The sequence below is a fragment of the Mixophyes fleayi genome, chromosome 12 (assembly GCF_038048845.1).
Source record: "Mixophyes fleayi isolate aMixFle1 chromosome 12, aMixFle1.hap1, whole genome shotgun sequence".
NCBI lineage: Eukaryota > Metazoa > Chordata > Amphibia > Anura > Limnodynastidae > Mixophyes > Mixophyes fleayi.
The window spans coordinates 17,482,598-17,509,061 of NC_134413.1; the positions used below are offsets into that span (position 1 = coordinate 17,482,598).

Genomic DNA, 26,464 nt, shown 5'->3' on the forward strand with positions numbered 1-26,464 from the left:
TTCTGAATTTGTTGCTATTGAAGTCAGAGTATCGTGTGATTTCAGTGTTTGGACACTAGAGGGAGCCCTGGTGTCGGAATAGGCTGATTGCTGTCAATAAATGTATCTGCGGCCACATTTAAAATGAGTAGATCTAATGCCTGAGGTTTGTTTTATCTCCCGTGTGGGCTTTAAGAATTATGAATAGAGATACAAAAACCGAGTGATTATTTTATTTATTTATTTTTTGTTTTGTTCCTTATCTTTTTTTCTGGTGTGAACATCATCATCGTCACCATTTATTTATATAGAGCCACTAATTCCGCAGCGCTGTACAGAGAACTCGCTCACAACAGTCCCTGCCCCATTGGAGCTTACAGTCTAATTGTCCTAACACACACACAGACTAGGGTCAATTTGTTAGCAGCCAATTAACTTACCAATATGTTTTTGGAGTGTGGGAGGAAAGCGGAGAACCCGGAGGAAACCCACGCAAACACGGAGAAGACATACAGACTCCACATAGATAAGGCCATGGTCGGGAATTGAACTCATGACCCCAGTGCTGTAAGGCAGAAGTGCTAAGCACTGAGCCACCGTGCTGCCCAAACACTGATATATAATTTTGTGTGCACACAAATTAGGATATTGCTTACTTTTAAACAAAATATTTTCCCATGGGAAACATTGTTCTATAAATATTTAGAATTCTGAAAACTTCTATTTATAAAATAGTATTCTGCCGACCAACAGTGTTTTGTTTTTTTTTGTACTGATTTTATTGTGTTTATTCTTTATAAAATGCTAAACTATTACATGGCAGTTGTGACTTATGTGGATCACATTTTTGAGTTTTACATTTATATTCCTTAATGTCATCCAAGCCTATTTCATATTGAATCATCTTGTGTAATGAGAAAAATACTGCGCAGGATACAAGTTGGAGCTCCCAACATTTATCTTCTTGAAACTGCCAATTATAATTAATCCCTGTTTAAACAAGTTGTTATATGAGCTCATTTTCAGTCATACAAGTAGGTGTGACCCGAATACATGATAACAAAAGCCAGATTGAGCAAGCTCGTTAAAAGAACTCCCCACAATTAATAACACTTTCAAAGGTCCTATCTCCTGAAGACTTTATAAATGATCAACTTTTCTGCTGAATTCTTGGAATGGGAGTTCATATTAAAGTTGTTGGTTTGATTTCAGCTAATGTGCCTCAGTCAAGTTTGTGAAGATTGGCGTCTGTGCTCTTTGACCCCTGTGCTCTTTGACCTTCTATATTCATAGTCAGGACTATTATTGTAGTGTTTTGTTACTCTCTAGAAACAAAGTTGTGGCACTCAAACAAAGATTAATAGTACATTGTAGCTGATACGGTCGAAAAACCACATTTAATATTAAGGTAGCAGAAAAAATTATTTTACACGGATTAAACACAATAATGGAATGGACATTTACCTCCTCCCAAACCAGTTTTCAATGCATATGAATTGTCAGACGCTAGAAAACGTTGTTCTAATGTTACCGTAACCTTTAACTGTTTTGCGTTCGGGTGGCGTGTGTCAGAATGCTACATGCTCCATTATTTTACTTTATTTTTTTTGCTTTCACTGCATGTAAATGCATTGGAGAGCCTACAGCGAGCTCTGAAACGCTAGTAAAATGCGCACATTAAACACAATTGCGCTTTGATCAGCTTTCTTACTAACGTTAAACCACAAGAAAAAAACGGCAGTATGGTAACTCGCCTCTCAAACTATCAAATCTAGTTCTAACAATATGAACATGGAAATAATGTAGATATTAGGCTAGTGGTTTCAGGAAGTTGTCCTCATTGTCTAACCTTTAAAGGTGCTCGGTGCCAAGTACTTAAAGGCCCAACTGTCTAAAACCCACGTTAAGAGCGCTACTAATAAGATTCAGTATAGAACTCTGAAGACCCCATGAGCATCTTATTTGCAGGAAAGCTGCACCCAAACTGTTCGGATTCCGTGGTCCTCATAAACTTTGAGGGGCAATATTATATTATAATTTATTGCGCTCCACCCAAAACTGCATTTTGTTCAGGTCTATAGAAGGACACTGTAGGAAGCCTGAACTAGCGGATGGTAGGGGATCGCTAACACTTGTCTGCATAGCAAATGTAAATACAACACCACAGACCACATTGAAGTTTACACACGTGTGTGTACAGTGCGATTTGTATGTTGGGGATGCTTCTAAATCCATCCCAATCCTCCTTTTTTTTTTTTTTCCTTGTTAGTTTTGTTTTTGTCCAAATCAACTAAAACTTGTACAAAAGGTTTACACCAAGGAGGATGAAGAATGGAAACTCTCGAAAAATAAACTTATTTTTTTTGTCGTCTTATAATGAGGGTGGAGGGACCGTGGTCTTTGTTTGCCTGTAATGAGAATCTAAATCTCTTGCTTTGTGTTGTAGAAAAATTACGAGCATTATGACGGTTTCGTCATCCTCCACGGGACGGACACGATGGCCTACACTGCGTCAGCTCTGTCCTTTATGTGCGAGAATCTGGGCAAAACCATTGTGCTCACCGGGTCCCAGGTACGTAACAGATTGTCTGTTTGTTTTGTGTATATCTATTTCAATGTCATATATTCTTCTGCATAATAATATCCAGCTGTAACTATATCATATAACACTGGCTTCTTTATTCTCATTATTCTTCCTAAATAATCTATTCCAGAACTGCCTTTTCTCCATACATTATTGGGGACAGTTATGAAAAGTATTGTAAAAGAAATTGTACAGCAAAGTGTTACCCAGACTAGTACAGTGTAGACCAGTGATGGCTAACCTGTGACACTCCAGGTGTTGTGAAACTACAAGCCCCTGCATGCTTTGCCAGTAGATAACTAGCTGATAGCTAGCAGAGCATGATGGGACTTGTAGTTTCACAACACCTGGAGTGTCACAGGTTAGCCATTACTGGTGTAGACCGATGGCGGGCAACCTGATACTCTTCAGGGACCGCAGCGTGGCCCTCTAACCTTCAAAAGGGCCCCGTATTACTCTGAATCTCAGTAATAAGTTAAAACAATACACTTAATCAAAGAAAGACACCCTTGTATAAAATGCCTATTGATATGTCATTACATATAAGTGTTACATGGTATAAGAAACAAATCTGACAATAAATCGGGAAGTAGCTGGAAGTCTCAGAGGGCCGCCTGTTGCCCATCGCTGGTTTAGACCATGAATGGTTGCTATGGGTTACAGCACAGTTAAACTATTATCATTTTCAGCTCCAGGTGGAAGCAGGTATAAAGATTTGAGGCCAGGGGTGGACAAAACAATAGACTTGAAAAGCCAGTCTATCGGATTGAGGAGCCAGCAAGATCTTTTAAGAAGCCAGGGAAGACTATCATCCATTCACATAGGTAGACTCCAGGACAAATGTTTTCGTCACACAGAATGTGATGGGTACAATACTATATATTGGTCATTTGATCTGTGTGCTGGATCATAATATAATTCAGATAGTTATATCCTGGTCATTGTTGGTAATGATGCTATGTCTGCATTTCATTATACGAATAAGCATATCTACTATTTTGCATAGTCACACCTTAATTATTTCATACAGCTAGTAAACGTTTCCTTAACATATTGCTGGCTGCTCCCTCTGAGACACTTAGTCCTGGCCTGCTCTACACAGTAGTTACAACTTTTCCAGTTTTTCACTGTATAGACATAGGCCATTAACTGGGTGCCATCAATAATAAAAAATTACCTTTAATCCTCCGTCACGTTCTTATCTATCTTCATGAACGTGGTACAGCATTGAAGTACTAGTGCGGCTTCCTGGTTACTAGTATATATTCTCTTGCCGCGCAGTGAGAAAATCTAACTAAATGAATATCTAGTACAGTAAAAGTTATAAACTGTGATACTTGTGTTATTGTCTGTTCTGAATGTATAACTATATTTTACTGTGGAAATAAAATACATGCACTCTGTAATTCTCGCAGGTTCCCATCTACGAGTTGCGTAACGACGGCCGTGATAACCTGTTGGGGGCGCTGCTGATTGCCGGGCAGTTTGTCATACCGGAGGTCAGTTCTAATCTTCTGAAAACCTTGTGTGTTTAGCTCCATTATTAATCTCCTGTTGCAGAATGATGCAGTGACGGAAGCTGATACTCAGGGAGCTGGAGCACCGTGATGTGCCGCTAGTTTTAATCTGTTATTGGCTATGTAGAGATTCTAAATGCGAACGTTCCGTTGGACAATAGAGGAACACAGAGATAACACGGGTCATAATGAAACGTTGAATGTTGGTATTGTGAAGCCCTGGTGACATTAACATTTCACAGCTGCCTAAAAAGCTCAATTGAAGGCAGTGGTTCCCAAACTGTGCGCCTAGGCTCCTTGGGGTGCCTGAACGATCTCACAGGGGTGCCTCAGCCAGGGCCAGTGGTAAGCAAGGTGGGGGACTACTTGATAACTATTTTGGCTTAGGGGTGCCTTGAAAAAATTATGGAGACCCTAAGGGTGCCTCGAACTGAAAAAGTTTGGGATCCAATGATTTAATTGTGTTGAGTGAAAAGCCCTCGTTTCACACCGTAAGATCTTGTTCACATGGGTATTGAAGAATAACGCTCGTTAAACGCTTAGGAAAAACGTTGTGCTTTGTTCTTAAATTAACTTTGTGTTAGAATTGCATTCTCATAACTTCTCTGCATAGTGTACTATGAATATCCCCATAGAACTCACCTGCATCATACTCGGCATTAATGCTTCTCAATGCTGCAGGCAGACTTGACATTGACATAAACTCTTCTCAGAAAGTCTGAGTACAGGTCCTCTTATTTTATTTTTGGGTGTATCCACCTCCTAAGCTTCAATAGGCATGAAAAACAAGAAATTTAAAATGAATACACTTGTCTTTGGAGCCTATTAAACAATGAAAATGTAATCTTAAATACCCAATATCAATTTTAATAATTAACACATAGTATTAAAAGAATTCATGTATCGGATTGCTGTCTTCATATACAGCAATTGCTCAGTTATATCCAAAACGTGTTTTGAAGTGAAGGTGTACTTCTGTGGCCAGCCACTAGAGGGCTCTGGTACTTTCATTTCCTCCACATCCTTGATATTGGTTGTTCTCAGTCCTCCCCATGTTTTCTGGGTCCCTTAACAGGAGGCTCAGGTGACATAATCAGTGATCCAACAATAGTGATCCACCGCTGATTATTAGTTGTCCGCTCCGCAAACCGTTTGTCATTGTGGTTTGTTTTGTTGTTTGGGAAATGCCGCAGAAATTATTTTCTATGTGTGTTTACACAGTGATGGTGCTTGGTGGTATCCGTAATGAATGAGTAATGTAGTACAGGATGCAGATGTTGTTGTGCCAGTGGTGTAACTGCAAATTACCGGGTAGCTGAATAATCCGGGAGTCTGACCACGCCCTGTTACTGCTCTGTCGCCAACTCGGATTCACCCAACATCACCTGCTCCATCCAAAAACCTACACTGCAACATGCATAATGCATTATGACACGGGTGACTGAACTATATACACACTCCTGTTTATGCTCAGTAGTTGCAGAAGAAATCAAAGGCTTCTATAAAGTGAGACTGTCCAGAGTAATATTTATAATGATATTCGCTATCATACTTGACCACCGTGAATAAAATAAGCCTGTTGCCTGAACATACGATAACGTAGCATTTTAAGTATAATCCATTGGACAACTATATAATTTTACAGACACCAGTATCAATGTTCTCATTATCGTGATGGTTTCACAGTTAAAACCTATTTGCACACAGGACACCATTGCACCGACAATTAGTGGTGGAAGTGGGGGTGTATACGGGGTATGCTATACCGACACTTCTCCTACTGCCTTCATTGTAAAACTATCACATTCCATTCACTTGATGATATGGAGTCAGATTGCCTTAGTGTAAGCCTTCCTTTTCCCCCTTGACTTAATATTCTAGACCAGTGGTTCCCAAACTGTGTGCCAGGGCTCCCTGAGGTGCCGTGGCAATCTCACAGGGGTTCCTCGGCCAGGGCCAGTGGTAAGCAAGGCAGGGGACTTCTTGGTAATTTATTTTGGATAAGGGGTACCTTGAAAAAATTATAGGAGACCCTAAGGGTGCCTCGAACTGAGAAAGTTTGGGTTCCACTGTTCTAGACTGTTGTGGATCTAGATAAACCCGTTTCCCCTGCCAGAAAGCACCGCAGTAAGATCTTACTGGTGAAATCTCTTGTTCAGTCTAGTTATTTTTCACAAAGACCTAGAACAGACCTTCTTATCACTGGAAAACTATAGGTGGATGTGTTAGGAGTGGACAAAGTGAGCACAACTGTACCTGTAATGTATAAAGCACTGTATAACCGTTTCACAAAGCCTAACCACATTAATCTACACCCACCTTTAGTTTATATGATTAGATTGTACATTATTTGCTGCCCACTGGAAATAGAAAACTGTAATATCGCTGCTGGAATAACATGTAACTCAATGTAGCACTTTTATGTTCCCTGTTAATATGTGTACAGTGTTTAAATGGATTAGTGACATAAGCCGCCGTGTTAAACACTGTACACACAGATACGGAGAACAGGGCCAGAGACTCGCTCCCTCCATCATCACTCTGCTCTGTCTGTAAACGTCAACCTCGCTTGGCAACACACGGCTTCTACCGATTACCTGAACCACTTCTATAACTTTTTGTCTGTGTGGCCATGCTGTTGTTGAATGTTAACTGTTTTTTTTTTTTACTTGTGTTGAACCAATGTGATATAAAAAGCACTCTAACCTCGACATTTTCTTATTTATTGTATTTATAAGAGGGTCCCCAGATGACTCCAGCACTTTGGCACTGCTCTGTTTTGCTCAAATTTCCCTTTCATAAAGGGGAGTGGCGCTGACAACCGTGAAACAGACGAGTGGTTGTCGTATATTGCAAAGAGGCGCCAGACTGTTGGAGGCATCGGATTATCCGTCGCCGCGGAAAAACCGTAGCGCTTCAGACAAGTAAAACTTAGTATTTCGGCTTAAGCTAGGTAACTTCACTCAAAACTAAACTTTGAGTGGAGTTCTTCCCTGAGTACAGTAGACCAGTGGTAGCATTCAGGACTCGATAAGATCACCTAAGTTTCTATCTTTTAAAGGACTTGTAAAAGATATATCACACTTTGGGGGGGGATTCAGTTAGCTGCAAGATCCTGCAGGAACCTTGTAAAATGGGGTTTTGTGCACACAAAACTGGGTATTACGGTACAGAAAATATTGCTCAAAAAATATTATCGGAATATCCTACGGAGATGTATTGTGCAAGGCTCCTACGCGAATTGACTGGTCCCCATTGTTTCAGTTTACGTTCATTTTCTATATTAGTGATAACTGAAAGAACTTGTGTATCTGCCGGAATTGCCAGTAATGCCTTTGATATCAAAAGGGGTGACTGCACTGCACGCGTAAGGTTGGATTCGTACTATTTAACCCCAAATCTCCCTTTATTACCTAGTTTAGTAATTGTGCATCAAAGGGTTGGTCTGTCGTGTTGTAACACAAGTGTTGTCTCTCTGCTTTGCTTCCCAGGTGTGTCTGTATTTTCATCACAAGCTCTACAGGGGAAACCGGGTGACTAAGGTGGATGCTGGAAGTTTTAAAGCGTTCACGTCTCCCAACTTGCCTCCACTTGCAAACGCCGCAGTTGATATTACAAGTAAGCTGCCCAAATGTTTAATCCCTGTAATTTATGCTGCATGTAGGAGTTTCTTACTTTTTGAGATTGGAAGCTTAGTGAAGTCATGAAACTGGTCTTGAAACAAACAAAAGCTGTGTTTTGTGGTAGAGTTGTGTTGCCACCTTCGTCACTTCCCTCGGCTCCTGTGGTTGCTCACCTGGTATAACAATGTTATTTAACAAAGTTCTGCAGCTAAACGTAGTCGAGCAAAATGTAACAAAACATTAAAGGACCACCTTTGTCTAAGAATAGACATTCGTTTGTGCCCGCATAAGACTGTGGCTCTAGGTTAAATAGCCGTATAGGCGCGGTTGGAAAGCACCATTAAAGTACTGACCGTAAAATATACCGCCTGTCACTACATTAGTACATAGAGGAACAGCAAGAATTATTTTTAGGTATTCGTATCGTAAATTATTTATTTAAAATAAGTGATTCTCATTTTGATGTAGATATTGCTTCTACTTTTATTTCTTTATAAGATGTGATGCAGCATATTAATGTCATCAAGAATTGCTAACAGTCAGTAAATTTTCATCAACTTGTCTGTAATAAAATGTATGTTGTATGATTGCAACATTTGGAATCTGTCTGTGCCACGGTGGGGAAAAACAAGCTATGAAAATGCAGTGTTTTGAGAGCCGTGATGGAATTAATTAAGTTGTGCTACTTGCAAGAGTGCCGAAATATGCCAAACAATGGAAATCTATGGTATAGGTTAGTTGCATACCCTGAAGCTGCTGTTCAGAAAAATCATAAACCTGTATAAAGGGCAGCTCCCATGAGTGGGATAGTCTTTTTTTTTTTTTTTTTATCTGATTGTATTGGCAGCATTTATTTTTACGCACTGTTTTTACGTGATCTTTATAGTGTTTCTTTGTGCAGTAATTTAAAATCATGGCTTATGTTGCAAATTTCATGCTATATTTTATTTTTTTTATTTTTGATGGTTTAGAGATCTGATTTTTAGCTTACACCTCGCAGCTTAAATTTGAGCTGCAAACCTCCTTTCCAGTTAGTGTGGTTGTTTAACCTGATTTCCAGTTGGTGTCCGTCTGTGCTCTATATTCTGCATGACCGGTGCAGAGCTGTTATTTAAAAAGTAGTCGGTCTAGTTTGATTTCATAACTCCCGAGTGAATGCGCCACTCCTTAGGGAGTTGTTATTTTAAGAGTTTCTCTGGTGCTGTTGGTGTAAAACTCTATGGAAATGTAGATGGCCGAGGAGGGTATTTGTGGGTGCAGAATTGGGAAAGTGACTTATTAAAAAAAATGGTGTTCTATGTATACGTTTAAGAATGACCAGAAGTCTAGATATTTTGTGGCTGTATATAAAACACTGTATAGACATGTACAACCTCCATTACCCACATGATAGAATAAAACCTCTGAAAGGGTTATTTACAAACTGCAAATGTGGAAAACCTGTGTCCAGGCTCTTTGATGTTATGCGACTAGTATTCTGAAGTTTCACTTGGTTTACACAAGAGACCACACTGATTTGAGGCCACACCAGCCAATGAGCAGTCGAGTGTTCCCTGCCCAGTGCACGTACGTCCAAAAACAAGATTTTGTTTTGCGGGGTGAGATTATTTCAGTTCGGATGAAGGAGTGGGGGAAGCCATATTTACAGAGGGGGGTTTCCTTGCATTGCAGAAGGACGCATAGCCCTTTTCTCTTCTTTGAATTTGGAGTGCCAGAGGTCAACCCTCAGTGAGACGCGTTTCACACTTTCTGGCTGCACTTCTGCAGAAAAGAGCGTTTTTCTAGATGCACAAAAGTGACAGACCTAAAAACCATCTGCAGTGTCCCCCCATTCTCGTGTTTCACAACCTTAATGAGGGTAGACAGAGTAGTATTTTAGGAGAATTGAAGGGAGGAGTCCTAAAGTGGAAGTTGTAGGAGAAATGCGTTTGGTTAACTTGCATTAGAGGTCTAAATAGCCATTTCTAAGCTATATTAGGCGTGATTTACATATCAGCGTCACATTTTATTATCTACAAATCATTTTGCTGCTGTAAATCTTTCTCTTCTCTTTAAAGTTCTATGTTGTACATATTTATAGGTCAGCCAGTTTCTGAGAGGAAGCACGACTACTCCCACCTCTGTACAGATATATGGCCTTGTATCTTGTCAATCCACCATTGTTCCTGGCTGTAAATGGTCTGAAGCAGAAGTTTCATTCTCTCAAAGTTCTTTTAAACCTTGAATTGTCATTCATGTGTATATCTGAGTGAACATGGGGTGACCGTTATGATCCTTTAGATATTGGCTGCTGTACAGTTCGTTATCTGGGATTTGTTTGTTGTCAATTGCTGATACTATATCTGACGCACACGTGTGTCAGATAGTGTGTGTGTGTGTATATATATTAGGGTCATAGTGCAATTCTAAATATCTCCGTTCTGTAAACTAAATTTTCATGTTACTAATATTTCTCCTGTAGCAGTAACGTTTACATTAAATTTAATTTCTTTAAGGTTTTCCACAAGTGTATATGATTGTGTGTTGAAGTAATGGTGAGAAAATTCATTTTCCTGTAACCTTTTTGTACAGAAAGTCATAAAAATCTGTCTGGGAATGTCTGAACGCTAAACGGGGTTCTTGGTTTTTTTCAGTTAATTGGGAGACGGTTTGGAGAGCAAACACCACTAAGAAGTTCCACGTGCACACAGATATGAACAGGAACGTGGGTCTGCTCCGAATATTTCCTGGGATCACCGCTGCCACTGTACGTCTGCAGCCTCTTTACTAGTATTTAAAAACTATAATAATATATAATTCCGCTACATCTCCAAAAAAGCACTAATGAGCTCGGCCAGCCCATCGATTTGGGTCAGGAAATAGAGATTAAAAAGCCTTTTCCTCCCCCAACAGTCCCATGTAGTCTCTTCAGATAAGCGTAGTAGACTTTATTTACTTATTTAGTATAGTTTATATTTCGGGGGGTGGAGACTAGATGGGATTTGTGTAATTATGTAGATAGTCTTAACTGACTGGAGGAATAAACTATTTGTGCTAGTCTGATCAAACCCAGTGATGATTGGTATGTTGTGGAGATCGACGCAGTGGACTACATAAACGTGGCTTCATTGAAGATTTAGGGGTATATTTACTAAACTGCGGGTTTGAAAAAGTGGAGATGTTGCCTATAGCAACCAATCAGATTCTATTTATCATTTATTTAGTACATTCTACTAAATGACAGCTAGAATCTGGTTGCTATAGGCAACATCTCCACCTCTTAGACTGCAGAGAAGGGTACCAGTTAGATACATTGCTACAGAGTTTATCTAACCAATAGTTAATCAGTCATAGGACAAGAGTTATGTTTACAAAATAGATCTGTTGTGCCTCTTTAACCAAACTTCTTCTTTTAAGAAGCCTCCATAGCAGTTTATTGTAGCCCCCAAAAGAACTGTTACAATATTTAATAATTGTATTAAAATTTAAATGTTCTTTTTTTAAATAAAGGCATAAACTGATGAGTTTATTGCAGCAGTAGGTGTGAATGAGTTCTCTGTACAGCGCTGCGGAATCAGTGGCGTTATATAAATTGATGATGATGATGATGATAGGTAGACTATTGCATTTTGTTAGGGAATTCTTATCCTTGCATTCTATACATTTCTGAACAGGTAAAAGCTTTTCTCCAGCCACCGATGGAGGGCATCGTACTTGAAACCTACGGCACTGGCAATGCCCCAGACTGCCGCATTGACCTACTGCAAGAACTGAAGGCCGCCACAGAACGTGGAGTGGCAATAATCAACTGCACGCAGTGTTTACGTGGTTCGGTCACCGAGTGCTACGCAACTGGAAAGGTCTGTAGTCATAGTTTATTTTTAGGTACGTTTTAAGAGTTCTCCTGTCATTCTCGATACATGATTCATTCATTTTGAGGGCATTCCATGAATAACTGCATAACCGTAATTTAAAGCATAACTTGACTTTTAACAAGCTGCCTGAGATATCACTATTTTTGTTTGTTTTTGTCAATGTTACTAAACCGTCGAGTTCGCCAGATTTGGCTTTGGTTGTATATGTTAAACAGCAAGGTAGAAAGTCTATCTGTGCTGAACTGCTTGAATTATGACGCAGATTGTAGTACTGGCTGATCACTGATTTTTGCTGCTGTTCTGAACGTGGCAATTCACAGAATTCATGTGTTTTTGCAGAGTGACTAGTGGCTTGGCAGAAGGGTGCACAACCAATTATGTCCCTAAAATTATTAGACACTCCACGCCAGGGGTGGGCTGGCCCGGGGGCAGGGGGGCTGCAGCCCCCCAGGGTCGCTCAGTATTACCTCTATTAGGGCCGCAGGGATAGGCCGGCGGCTGCCCCCCGGATGCAATATACGCATTTTCACCGGCGGCCGCATCACATGACTCGGGATGCACCTGCCTGTGCGCCACCCGGGCTGTCATCTCCCAGCCCGCGCCTGCAGCTCGTATTTAAATTCTTGACACGTAAAACAAAATCTCGTTTTTGCACAGGAAATAAAACTAGGCATAGTGTGCACTTGGCAATGAATGCCCTCGCTCTGTCCAAATCCTCCCATCAGCCAGTACAGACTTCACGGTCTTACCCATAAAGCTGTGGCACCAGCGCAGGTCAGAGGATGGAGGATTGTTTACTTAGCCTCTATCAAGAGGCTTCTACTGCATAGTTGTATTGCAGATTAATAACGTTTGGAATCTATAATGGATAGTCTAGTTTTTTATTTCTTGCAGAATATTTACTTATTCCAAATCTATGTAATATTACACCTATAAGGGCACAGTATATTTTATTACATAGCGCACAATTTTTTTGTGGATGTTGTGCGGGAGGAGTGCAGAATTGTGTGGCTCTTCATCAGCGTTTTAAAAAAAAAATACAAAAATACAAAAATAAATTCTGCATAAATCCCATTAGTTCTCTTGGCTGTTGTTGAGTTACTTTCCTTGTGAGGTTGGTTTTGGTGAATTTCCTCATTTTATTTATTACCACATTGATGCATATTTTACTATTCTTGTTATATGACGACAGGAGGCCGCTTCTTGATAATACGGCAGCACTGACTTCATTTCAGATGCGGAAAAAAAAAAAAAAAAATAGATTTTCAGCCTGTAGCATTTTAACAGCCACTGGTTAGTGCTGGAATTATTTTTTTGCATATTTCTACACTTGTCACTTGCATTGGTGCCTTAAGCTATCTCAAGTGTATATTATATGTAAAAAAAAAAAAAGGGGGTTATTTTGCATTGTTGTTTAGAACAGTGAGGGGCAACGTAAGAGAGGTGGAGGGCAGAGTGTGCCCCCCCAACCTTCTAGGGGCCGCACAGAGGAAGGAGGGAGAGCACATGGCACTGCATTCTCCTCTGGGTAAGACATGTGACGCATAATTCTGCTGCCCCCCCTTCTGATTAGCTTAGGGGCAGGGGTTGGCCGTAGGTGAAGGCACGGTGGGCTGACATCCCACCTATTGCCCACTGCTGGCCTAGCAGCAATATAGCAAATGCAGTGTCTAGTAGTTTGGGCAACTAACTCGTCTGTGGCAGAGCGCAACCACAGATGTTTACCCCCAATACAGTCCAAGAATGATGTGTCAGCCTGATTCTCCAGGTGACTTTATTTATTCATAAACAAAAAAAAAGGAGAGATGGTAACACACAACGCGAATCCAAATCTCAAGCTGCCCCCTATGTTAATACTCTGATCCACAACAGAGTTGAGAGATATAGATAGATATAGATATAGAGATATATATAGATCTTTATATCTTTGGAGCAGTTTTTGAATTTTCAGAATTTCAGAGATTCAGCAGGAGAACAACAGAAGAACAACCCAGGTTCTACAAATAGTGGCAGAATTGCGCTGAATTTTACAATCTTTAAGACTAATCTGCTTTGTCCATCTCTTCTCATTTCCACAACATAAGCTACACACTGCCTACCTGTGTGACAGAACGGTCATTAAATCTTTTGCTCCATCTTGTTAATTACTGCTTAATAACATGAAGAAGGCTGAGGCCAGCACTGGGCCGGGCACAGTAATTATATGATGAGCACACAAGAGGCCGAATGCTGACAGCTTGATGTTACACTTTAAACAAGGTGTTCACCAGCCCATAATGGACATTAGTACAACGTGTCATTCTGCCCAGTGTAACACAGTAACTGCTGCTTGTAACCGATAGGGTGCAGCTTATTGCTCTACATAACACTGCTACAGGTGTCTTGGTTATGAATGTCCTATTTTCAAATAGTACATAAATGTCAGATATAAAAGGACAGGTTTCAATCAATGCAAAGAAAACCCCAGAACACCGTCCTGTTCCGGTCTCTGCAGCTTAGGAACTGCGCGTTTGATTGATAAAGTATTTTGCACTTGATAAACCGCTAACTTTAAAGGACCACTAAACCCTAAATACAGGTTGCTTATACAGGGTTGGCACCATCATCATTAGACAAACTCGGGTGGTCTCCTACAGCACCAACATTTCAGGGGCGTCTAAAACACTGAACGGATGACCTCTTGTCACTTAGGGCTAGATTTACTAAGCTGCGGGTTTGTAAAAGTGGGGATGTTGCCTATAGCAACCAATCGGATTCTAGCTTTCATTTATTTAGTACCTGCTACAAAATGATAGCTATAATCTGATTGGTTGCTATAGGCAACATCCCCACTTTTTCAAACCTGCAGCTTAGTAAATCTAGCCCTTAGTGTTTTTCTGTTTCCTCCTACACAGTTTGCCAATCATCCTGGGGATTTAAATTCAACAGACCCCCTTATTGGCTGACAGTAGGGAAGAGGTGTGTGTGTGTGTGTGCGCGCGCGCTTATTTAAATTAACTTGCGCTTTAGAGCTGTTGTTGATGATTATTGTCCATATCAATGTTAGGTTGGCAGTGTGTGTGCTGCTGGGTTGTGATTACTGGTTATATAAGATCTACTGGTGATAACACTTTCTGGGTGTGGGTGTAATGGTGACACACCCTAATTAGAAGGGGTAGTGTTAAGATATACTAATGCGCTTGGCTGAGTGGGTAGGGAGTATGCTATACGCTACGGAACCACTGTGTTCTCCACCTAGTGATACTTGAAAGAGTCATCAGATAAGTACTAATTAGAAGGGGTGTCCACTTACTTTGGGCCATTACATAAGTGTATGTATGCGAGTACTCTGATAAGAGAAACGTAACATTATATGTCTGCTATGTACCCACTGCCATTTAAAATGCTTCTAAATTCCATGACAATGCTGCGATGCCCATCAAGTTGCTTAACCTTCCTTGTCCTGCACTGAACGGCAATATAATCAGCTGAGGCAAAGTATAGCCAATGAGAAACGTCTCCTTGTTACACAGTTATGTCCAAACACCTATAAATGTCCCTCAGGTCTTTTTCTTTCCCCGTACTGTGTGCATGTATTGTAGAACATTCCTATATGTTACATTGCAATTTGGGAGGTCTTGAAGTTCAAGCTCACGCCAGAACCCGCTGTAGAAATGGGACAAATGATTTCCGTAGTAACGCTCTTTCCACATGGCGTTGGAGCATTGGATGGCGCACACCTAAGAGTTCAAATGATCTCTAGTAGTGGCTCCAACTCCTACAAGTACACTTATTTTTTAAACCATAAGAAATTGTGCAGTGTACACAAAATAACTTTCTTTTTTTTTCTTTTGAAGATGTGTGTTGTACTTGGCCGTACATACTTCTGAGAGGCAGGTAGGGTTTGGGTTCCCCACAGCATTGTTGACAGCCCCCCCCCCCTCTTCACTGGAATCTCCCTGAGGCTTTTATATCTGAAGTGCAGACAGTCTTTTGTTGGTACCAAAGTTATCGGTCACAAGACAAAACTGAATAACACATAAAGTGTTTTCAGACCAGTGTGCACACAACATATCTGTGAAGATGGTTACGCTTGGCCAAAGGAGGCAGAGAGAGGTGGGAGGTTTTTCATTGCCTGATGCATTGTCTGAATCACCTATGAGCAATAGACTTCACATAAGAATAGTAGAGGGCAATATATCACCCAGAGAGCAGTTTTTGCCAGTCAGTGTTTCCTAAAGCACACATATTGCACTTGACCATAAATAATCTTTCTATAGGGCATTGAATGGCCATTGCAGGAGTGTCAGCTCTTGGGAGATTTGAAGAGGAAATGTAGACGCTGGTTTTTGTCTTGTGACTATTTACACTGATTACTTTGGTGATCAAAAAAGTGCAATATGTTAGATAATAACTATATGAAGATGTGTATTCAGTTTATGATAACGAGGGGTTAGCTTGTCCATAGCATTGTGGAAATCTCTCTGGGACTGTTTAACCACGGGGCTTATTCTTACCATCAATTCCCTCATTCTGAAAATGTGTGACCTATAAGTTATAATATGGACTTGTCTCATAGAAAGCTTTTCTCTTGGGCTCCCTTCACCTACATTAGTGCAGTCATCTGTGTCTTTCAGTGCTGGGATAGGTACAATGCACCTTGTCTTGTAGGTTTGGTAATGTCTTATCTGGGCCTTAATGTCTCCTACACCGAGCGCTGCCTGGACACGGATCAGTCCTGATTGTCGACTGTACTCTGACCGCCTGTCAGCTGCCCTTACCTCGGCCTGTACTCTGATCTGACTGCCTGTCAGCTGCCCTTACCTCGGCCTGTACTCTGATCTGACTGCCTGTCAGCTGCCCTTACCTCGGCCTGTACTCTGACCGCCTGTCAGCTGCCCTTACCTCGGCCTGTACTCTGACCGCCTGTCAGCTGCCCTTACCTCGGCCTGTACTCTGACCGCCTGTCAGCTGCCCTTACCTCGGCCTGTACTCTGACCGCCTGTCAGCTGCCCTTACCTCGGCCTGTACTCTGACCGCCTGTCAGCTGCCCTTACCTCGGCCTGTACTCTGACCGCCTGTCAGCTGCCCTTACCTCGGCCTGTACTCTGACCGCCTGCCAGCTGCCCTTACCTCGGCCTGTACTCTGATCTGACCGCCTGTCAGCTGCCCTTACCTCGGCCTGTACTCTGACCGCCTGCCAGCTGCCCTTACCTCGGCCTGTACTCTGATCTGACCGCCTGTCAGCTGCCCTTACCTCGGCCTGTACTCTGACCGCCTGCCAGCTGCCCTTACCTCGGCCTGTACTCTGATCTGACCGCCTGTCAGCTACCCTTACCTCGGCCTGTACTCTGACCGCCTGTCAGCTGCCCTTACCTCGGCCTGTACTCTGACCGCCTGTCAGCTGCCCTTACCTCGGCCTGTACTCTGACCGCCGGCCAGCTGCCCTTACCTCGGCCTGTACTCTGATCTGACCGCCTGCCAGCTGCCCTTACCTCGGCCTGTACTCTGACCGCCTGCCAGCTGCCCTTACCTCGGCCTGTACTCTGATCGCCTGTCAGCTGCCCTTACCTCGGCCTGTACTCTGATCTGACTGCCTGTCAGCTGCCCTGACCTCAGCCTGTACTCTGACCGCCTGCCACATGCCCTTACCTCGGCCTGGACACCTGTACCATACTGTGTTTATTATTGTGCCTCCAATATTATCCATGCCAGCACCTTCCTTATAAAAACAACATCCTTGCTCCATTGCTCACAAGACCTGGGGGCAGCCAAGTACCAGTGAGCAGGTTTAGCTGTAATTGAAAGGTATCCACACAGACTTCCTTCTTGTATTTGTTGGATAATTGAGGGATTGTGAGAAATCAAAAAAGGTTTACTTATAGCTTCATTGTGTCTGCTCTGCTCTTCTCTAGATCATCTTGCTCATGGACTCATTCTTCCCGATTCTCTGTCGCCAACTACTACTTGCTGTTCAGTGAAATAAAGTTTATTTGTGATGAACGAAGGCCCTAATTTTCTCTGTTCCATGCAGGCGCTCACTGTGGTGGGAGTCATACCAGGGTGTGATCTGACTCCAGAAGCTGCATTGGCGAAACTATCCTACGTCCTCGGTAAAACTCACCTCACCCTGGAGCAGAAGAAACAGGTAAAGTGATGGATCTGTAATTTGCACAGATTCTATATCGCTACTACCACTGTGTGTGTGTTTGAATAAATATATAATATATATACAAGCAACGTAAGTGCTATAATTGCTAGATAATTAGTTCATTGGCCAGCTTAGAGTGTACCTGTCTTCTCCACACAGTGGAGGTGGCTATTTTGTGTGCTGAAACACTACTGTCACTGGTGAATGGCTGGTTCTTGTAGAACAGGCACACCTTAATACAAACCTACAACAATGCGCTTTTGTATAGTACAAGTTCCTTACAGGCAAAGCACACAGTTCTGTTGTCACATCGAATGTTCTTTTGCAAAAGTTCGTGTTACGTTACTTTTGTCTTTAAAATGGTTTTTATGAGGATTGTTTCATCCTATGCTCCTCTTAGTATTCTAAGTAATGACCGAAAGCTAATCTGCAACATAAAAATAATTTCGGAACGCTCTTGCAAACGGAACGTAAAAGCTGTAGAACACCTTGGCTGCTGTTGGGCCGTTTAGCAAAGTAATTCTGTGACTTCTTACGTAAAACAAAACCTGATCTGCCCAACAAATGATGTAAACGGTCTATTTCATGTATATTTCAGGAATAACTGCAGCAGCTTCTACATGTACACCGCTCCGTTCACAATTCGCCTATTCCGCTCGCCTGATCTGTCCGGGCGGTACCCCTGTTGCCTGGCATTTTTGTTCATGTTCCTCGCGGAGGGTTGAGCTGCTCTAATAATCAATGCTCTTAATAAAATATGTATAGCTTTTTATTTATTATGCTCTGAAACTTTATCATTTAATAAAAACAGGATGCGCTATCTAGGCATTATTGCCGTTTTGTTTTTTTGTAAATTAAATCAATTTTTGTTTGTCATTTCCAGACAAATTCTTGCAGCAAATTATAATATATTAGCTGATTTATAATGTGGACATTTTGGACCTTTAATTGGTGGCTTTGTATTTTCCAATAAACTTAGGGCTATGCTTCTTTTTTTTTTTTTTTTTGCTGTTATAATATACGATAATGTTGAACAACATTAAGAGTTGATATGAATTCTGCCGCTGTACATAGTAATTTACCAGGCTGCTGTTCTTTGTAGATGCTGTTTGAGAATCTCAGGGGAGAGATGACTGTAAGCGCCACTGGAGCCAAGATCTCTCTGAGAGACAGCAAGTTCATCCAAGTTGTTGCCAAGTCGGTGGGGGTGAGCTGCAAGGAGGTACGGTCTCATCAGAAAGTCACATCACATCTTTAGAATTTCATGTATGTAAGATTCCTTCTGCCATATTTGGGCAGCACGGTGGCTCAGTGGTTAGCACTTCTACCTTACAGCACTGGGGTCATGCGTTCAATTCCCGACCATGGCCTTATCTGTGTGGAGTTTGTATGTTCTCCCCGTGCTTGCGTGGGTTTCCTCCGGGTGCTCTGGTTTCCTCCCACACTCCAAAAATATACTGGTAGGTTAATTGGTGATCCAATCATATTATAATTATTGCTACATGTGTAGCACATAAAACAGCCTAAGGATATGTCAAGCAGTGGCGCACGCAGGGGGGGGTTTCTGGGTCTCCAGAAACCCCTCCCCTCCGTTAACGCAGTGCCCCACTTAGCGGCACTGTACTATACAGCAGCCGCGGCGCTGTCAAAGAAGCGTCCTCGGCGGTGCTGTATTGTACACAGCACCGCCGCTGACGCTTCTTTCATGGCGCCGCGGCTGCTGTATAGTACAGTGCTGCCGAAATGGAGCTGCTCCGCGGGCGCATGCGCAGTAGCTCTCGTTTTTTTTTTGGGGTGGGGGGGGGAATCCCGCGTGCGCCCCTGTCAAGTGTGAAAACATTGATCTCTGCGGGTGGTCGCAGTAATCATAATCAAGTGATCTTTATTGCCCGTGCTCAATATACCATTGAATTCAACGTGTTGTTAATGTATCAGATTTAGATTGTTCAATGAAAACATAACTGAAAAATATTTTTGATTTTTTTTTTTTTTTTTTTTTTTTTTTTCTTTCCTTTTCCAGGAACTGCAGGCGGTCAGGGACGCCCTCACCCCGGCCCTAGCCTGTGCTGCTGCTAAAACTGGGGACATTGATGCACTGGAAACAATTAGGGGCATGGTAATAATGCAGATTCATTTCATGTGTTATAAAACTTTAGTAGGGAGAGCTTATTAATTATCACAGTACTGATTGATCTTTCATGGTCCGATGCTGTTGTCCGTTCCTTTCTTAAACTGTTATAGGCACATTATACTAAAGAGAGAGAGACCTCCTATTGTGACAAAATAATATTTGACTAGTAGAACTGTTCTCGCTGTGTGAACTAACAGCGGTTACATGGCTGGTCTAGTACAAATGATAGTTCTGTAAAGCGCAGTATGTATCTCACAATAGTTCATGAACATTTGGCCACAGTGGGCACCTTGGTTATAATTCTTCACATTGCAAAATATGTGGCTAAAGTCTTACTATTTCTATATAAATAATTGTGAACTTTTGGAAGTTATAGAACATGAAGCTTATTGATGATATAAATAGCACAAAGACCCTGTAATCCATAATATAATCATCTTTGAATAGTCTATGGTAAATTACACCAGTGTTTCTTAAACCCAGTCCTCAGGGCTCCCTAACAGTGCATGTTTTCCATATCTCCTTGCTGGAGCACAGGTGTATTCATTACTGACTGATACATTGTAACAGATCCACAGGTGGTGATGATTTCCCTCGTCACCTGGAAAACCTGCACTGTTAGGGGTCCTGAGGACTGGAGTTGTGAAACTATTGCATGCTAATATCTCATCTCATTGCCGGTTAGTTATACCTCACAATAGTCCAGTTTATGGCGGAATAGTCTAAAATAAAGATGAGGATACAACAGATCAATTGTCAAGTCTGGGATGGGTCTTATTTTGTCCAGACTCCTTTGTAAGACTAAAAAGGTCAAGTTAATGGTTTTTATATTTGAAATTTCTGGAGGTTCCAATGTGTCTCCACAACAGTCTTTTGTCGAGCTCGGACTGCTTATGTTGCCCACACACGGAGCGGTTTTGGTTGCTACGTCTTTTGGTTAATTTAAACGAGTTGCACAAGATAATGCACAGCTGCTAAATCTGTCCAATCAGAATTGGATTTGATCAGGTGTGAAGAACAAAGTAGTTGGATGGTTCACATTGTAAGATGTAGAAGTGACAGAGATAACCACTGCAGCTATACGTGTAGCACATTTACTCCAATGATATAGGGCCTGAGTCATTAAGGCAAAAAAGGAGTAAATGTTCTCTGGGACAAACCAAGTTACAATACAAGGGGTGCAAATCAGTTTATTATTTTGCACATAAGATAAATACTGGCTGTTTTTTCATCTAGCACACAAATACTTGATGGCTTTATTTGTACATTGAAATGTAAAGTTGATCTAGGACATGCCCTACTCCAGCTATAATTCTGTCCCCACATTTTAAATTGACCTCCCCCTCCAATGCAACATGGTTTGGCCCAGGTGCAAATGTTACTCCTTTTTTTTTGTTATGTTTTGCTCTCCTTAATGACTCGGGCCCATAATGTTTGTTGCAGAATGTTCTCACATGAAGTAAAAGTTCCACACGAAAGAATTAATCTCAGTGAGATGTTTCTCTGTATTCCCAGGGAGGTAACATGAGCAGCCAGGACTACGATGACAGGACACCGCTACACGTTGCCAGCTGCGAGGGGCATTACGCTGTGGTCCAGTATCTGCTGAGTAATGGAGCCACCGTTTACACTAAGGATCGCTTTGGGGATACGCCTTTAATGAACGCTGTAAAATTCAGGTAATTATTGGCTAACGACTTAAATCTGAGTTTGAAAACTGGTAACCAAACAAACAGAAAATAGAAAAAGGTGCCAGGGAGAGCAGGGAGCTTAAAAACGATCTGCAAATCCCAAGTGAATGTTCCTGCTCGCCAGACTGGTGCAGAGTCCCTCTGTGTATGTGTGAGCTGTGTTGCCGAATCGTCCATGCAACACTGGAATTGTAAACCCAGACTATGGCTTCTGGTTCAGGATTAATTTTAAAAAGGAAAAAAAAAAAAATATTTTACATTTTTTTCTAGCTGATAGTAGCCAAATCCTATCTATATCCCATTGGGAAGCTGAGCCAGGCAGACACGATGAAAGCTATCACCGGTAGGGAGGGCTTCATAAATAAGAAGGAGCCCTAAATCCTGAGAAGAATACTATTGTTGTCGGCTTTATTTCTTTCTTTTTTTTCTATTTCATACGTAGACCCCTAACTCTGGTACTAAATAGTCCCTAAACACATTTTATTGTGTTGCATATTCTGACATCTGGGTTCTGCTGCCATTATCCTAATCATTTTAATTAATAACAATGGCATCTTACTGTAGAACGGTTTTAGGTATTTAAAATACTATAGATTATAATAAATATTGAATATTGTTTTGCTTATTAGTACTGTAGACCCGGCTTCTCTGTCTGATATCATCACATAATAATTGTTTACCATTTATACGTTATTACTGTTGTAACCTTTTATATAGTGGATTTGAGAAACAATAATTGCTGCATTTATTTTTCATATTTTTTGGATATTACCATTTGGGAGAGCAGCTGGGCTCCTCATTCAGAATATTTCTATTATAGGTCCAGAAAGGTTTCCCCTTTTTTCGAGCAATCAAAAGCATTAACGCTCAGTAAATGACATTGGGCCCCTCTAGGGGCTGCTCATTGAGTACACAGCACACTATGCTGCAGGGTGGGACAAAGAATACACTAAGCCTGTTTGTTCTCCTCACCTTAACTAGAGTGTCTCATACCCGTATGTACGAGCTCTAAGAACTTGTGAGAAAATAGTCCTGTGTGCCACGCCCAGTGACTGCCTGGGGTACTTCTCAAAGAATTATCAGTGCCACTCCTGTTGTGAGGCAGGAGCCCGTACCTGGCTGCTGGCCCTGCGGACGAGCTGCCACAGGATCGTAGCCTTGTACGCTCTTGTACAGAGGCTACAGCTACTGACAAACAGGTCTTGCTGCATTCTCAGGGGAATATAGTCATAGAAGGAGTTAATTCATCATATATGGAAAGTAACCATGATACCAGTTGGTCTTCGGTGAGATATAAGGTACAGGGGGGAAATATTCTACAGAGCAAGAGAAGTATTGGAACCTCTAGTGTCCGTGCAAGTCCTCGTGTTCTGAGGAAATGTGAGGAAAAACTGCTTCACAGAAAGGGTAGTGGATAAGTGGAATAGCCTCCCATCAGAGGTGGTAAAGGCTAATACAGTAGAGTAATTAAACATACGTGCTTGGGATAGACCTAGTTCTTACAAAGAACTAAGGATCAAATAGGGTTGGAGGTTGCCATAGGTAAAAAAAAAAAAAATGGGCAGCCTAGATGGGCCAAGTGGTTCTTATCGGACATCAAATTCTATGTTTATAAATAAACTAATAAAAATATTTTGCTGCTAAGGAAAAACAAAATACATTATACATCTCCTTGTATCATTGCAATAGTATTCAAAAAGTATAAAACACAATTAAGTTCCCAGTATTCTATTATAACGAAGCAGTAGAGCACTGTAATTGCCTTTAAGTAAGTTTAATTGGTACTTCATTTTGGATTTAGAGCACAGACCATTATAATGAGAAATGGTTGTTTGATCGGTGCTATATCTTTAGCTGTAATAAACCGTAATGTGTGTATACAGTCTGCTCGGAGTTCTAGGTCTTCAGTGACTGCTCACGTCTGTAGCTTCACCAAGATAATATGGTTTGGCAAATAATTAGTTACTAGTAGTGTATTAACGGGCCACATTTTAACAGTGTGATCTGTTTCCCTCCCTCCCCCCAAGTCCACATATTTTACCACTGAAATGTGCGACTCGGAAGCCTTTATTTTCCTAGAATCAAAGTGATGCAACCTGATTAACTGGCTCAGTGGTATTTGGAACTTACGAATGTTTCGCTGCATCTGACACCCACAAAGGAACAGGAGGTGTCTTTAGGATAAATCTATTTTTGCCTATATTTCGAGATGCTTTGGATACAACATAGTGGATCTAAGGGATGTATGTACAGGGACCCCCCACCAGAGTGCTGCGATTGGGGAAAGGAGGGGACTGGTGAAGGTCTCAAAGGGAAGAATCCTATTTTAGTCTTAAGTTATTGTGCAGTGTGACTAGGATCATGGTTACATCGTTCTCTTTACTATAATATATACAGACAGTGGAAAGACCTGTAGTGCAGATAATACACATTAAGTTCTCAGAACTCTGAACATTTGCTGGTAATGTTTGGCTGGGGCCTAGTTGGTAAATCCTGACAATAATATTGTGTCGTTAAAACTCAGTATAAGGAATTGGAAAAAGATAAGCGTGTCTTAGAGACCCTGCATTGCTCTTATTAATGGCCTCACGTCCTGTAAGAATGGGGCCACAACCAGCCAACCAGGGCCACAGCTGATGTTACTTGTGCTTTCCTGAAGCCTGGAGAGTATAAAGGAGGGTAAAGAATAGGAAGAAAATTGGAAACACAAATATTCTGACACATAAACGTGATTTCCAGCCCTGACTATAAGTCGTGTAACTGGTACATAACTATCATTTAAAGGAAATATTGATAGAATACCATTTTTGAATGAAATGGTAACTCTGTAATAATACTAGATGTGATGTACTAAACCCCATGTACCTGCTTCTGTCTGCCCAAAAAAAATCAGACATTAATAAGCAATTGAAATGCTAATTGTCCTGCTCCCCTAGTGTTATAGCCCCAGATTCAGTCTCTGCATCGGTGCAGTTTGGCTGTATAAGAGAGCGGGAGATTCGGCATCTGAACTTTTCCATATACTAGAGAGTAACTTTTTTCTTTTAAATGGGAAATGAACATAAAAACGATTGTCATTGCTTGTAAATATTTCTTCCCGCCTTGTCTGGACGAGGGATAACTTTGCAGAATAAAATTTACGTGTGGAATCCACTTTAGTTACTCTCCAGGTATTTTGTAACAGAAACTCTTGTAATGCAGATTTTGAAACTGAGTATTTTGTTAATACTGTTGCTTGTGATGTTTTATCTCTCAAAACGTTAATCCACTTACAGATCTACTTACTGATTGTATGACTGCAGTGTAATGTGTATATATATACAGATCTACTTACTGATTGTATGGCTGCAGAGTAATGTGTATATATATATATACAGATCTACTTACTGATTGTATGACTGCAGTGTAATGTGTATATATATATACAGATCTACTTACTGATTGTATGACTGCAGAGTAATGTGTATATATATATATATACAGATCTACTTACTGATTGTATGACTGCAGTGTAATGTGTATATACAGATCTACTTACTGATTGTATGGCTGCAGAGTAATGTGTATATATATACAGATCTACTTACTGATTGTATGACTGCAGTGTAATGTGTATATATACAGATCTACTTACTGATTGTATGACTGCAGTGTAATGTGTATATACAGATCTACTTACTGATTGTATGACTGCAGTGTAATGTGTGTATATACAGATCTACTTACTGATTGTATGACTGCAGTGTAATGTGTGTATATACAGATCTACTTACTGATTGTATGACTGCAGTGTAATGTGTGTATATACAGATCTACTTACTGATTGTATGACTGCAGTGTAATGTGTGTATATACAGATCTACTTACTGATTGTATGACTGCAGTGTAATGTGTATATATACAGATCTACTTACTGATTGTATGACTGCAGTGTAATGTGTATATATACAGATCTACTTACTGATTGTATGACTGCAGTGTAATGTGTATATATACAGATCTACTTACTGATTGTATGACTGCAGTGTAATGTGTGTATATATACAGATCTACTTACTGATTGTATGACTGCAGTGTAATGTGTGTATATATACAGATCTACTTACTGATTGTATGACTGCAGTGTAGTGTGTATATATACAGATCTACTTACTGATTGTATGACTGCAGTGTAATGTGTATATATACAGATCTACTTACTGATTGTATGACTGCAGTGTAATGTGTATATATACAGATCTACTTACTGATTGTATGACTGCAGTGTAATGTGTATATATACAGATCTACTTACTGATTGTATGACTGCAGTGTAATGTGTATATATACAGATCTACTTACTGATTGTATGACTGCAGTGTAATGTGTGTATATATACAGATCTACTTACTGATTGTATGACTGCAGTGTAATGTGTGTATATATACAGATCTACTTACTGATTGTATGACTGCAGTGTAATGTGTGTATATATACAGATCTACTTACTGATTGTATGACTGCAGTGTAATGTGTGTATATATACAGATCTACTTACTGATTGTATGACTGCAGTGTAATGTGTGTATATATACAGATCTACTTACTGATTGTATGACTGCAGAGTAATGTGTATATTTGTTTTCCTCTCTTCAGACATGTGGAAGTTATCAAACTCCTGCGTCAGACGGGGGCTCATCTGTCCTGGGAGGATCTAAAAAACATCGGAACAGAACTCTGCAGGTTGGAAGAAATTACAAATCTTAGCCCTACTTCTGAGCTCACTGTACAGACTAACCAATCTATGGGCAGCCATTATGGCTGGTTTACACTGGGATATGTGTTTTTTTGGATATTATACGCTGCAAGTCCCCACCCAGTGTCCTACATGCGACATAGAGGAGCAGGGAAAATACTTTCTGTAATGCGTTTCTCCCAATTTTAGTGAGACAGTCATGAATTTAAGGCTCAGTCCT

The 26,464-nt window shown here is 40.9% G+C and overlaps 1 protein-coding gene across 1 annotated transcript in view; it reads left to right on the forward strand.

Moving 5' to 3' along the window:
• The window catches only part of ASPG (asparaginase), a 50,502-nt gene that overhangs the window by 17,654 nt on the left and 6,384 nt on the right, over window positions 1–26,464 (forward strand). The window contains exons 4-13 of the mRNA XM_075193127.1: window positions 2,426–2,551; window positions 3,979–4,062; window positions 7,572–7,698; window positions 10,337–10,449; window positions 11,357–11,542; window positions 17,571–17,684; window positions 18,790–18,909; window positions 19,708–19,803; window positions 21,334–21,497; window positions 26,145–26,231. Of these exons, the coding sequence (XP_075049228.1) occupies window positions 2,426–2,551; window positions 3,979–4,062; window positions 7,572–7,698; window positions 10,337–10,449; window positions 11,357–11,542; window positions 17,571–17,684; window positions 18,790–18,909; window positions 19,708–19,803; window positions 21,334–21,497; window positions 26,145–26,231 (1,217 nt within the window). The remainder of the gene's footprint in view (window positions 1–2,425; window positions 2,552–3,978; window positions 4,063–7,571; window positions 7,699–10,336; window positions 10,450–11,356; window positions 11,543–17,570; window positions 17,685–18,789; window positions 18,910–19,707; window positions 19,804–21,333; window positions 21,498–26,144; window positions 26,232–26,464) is intronic.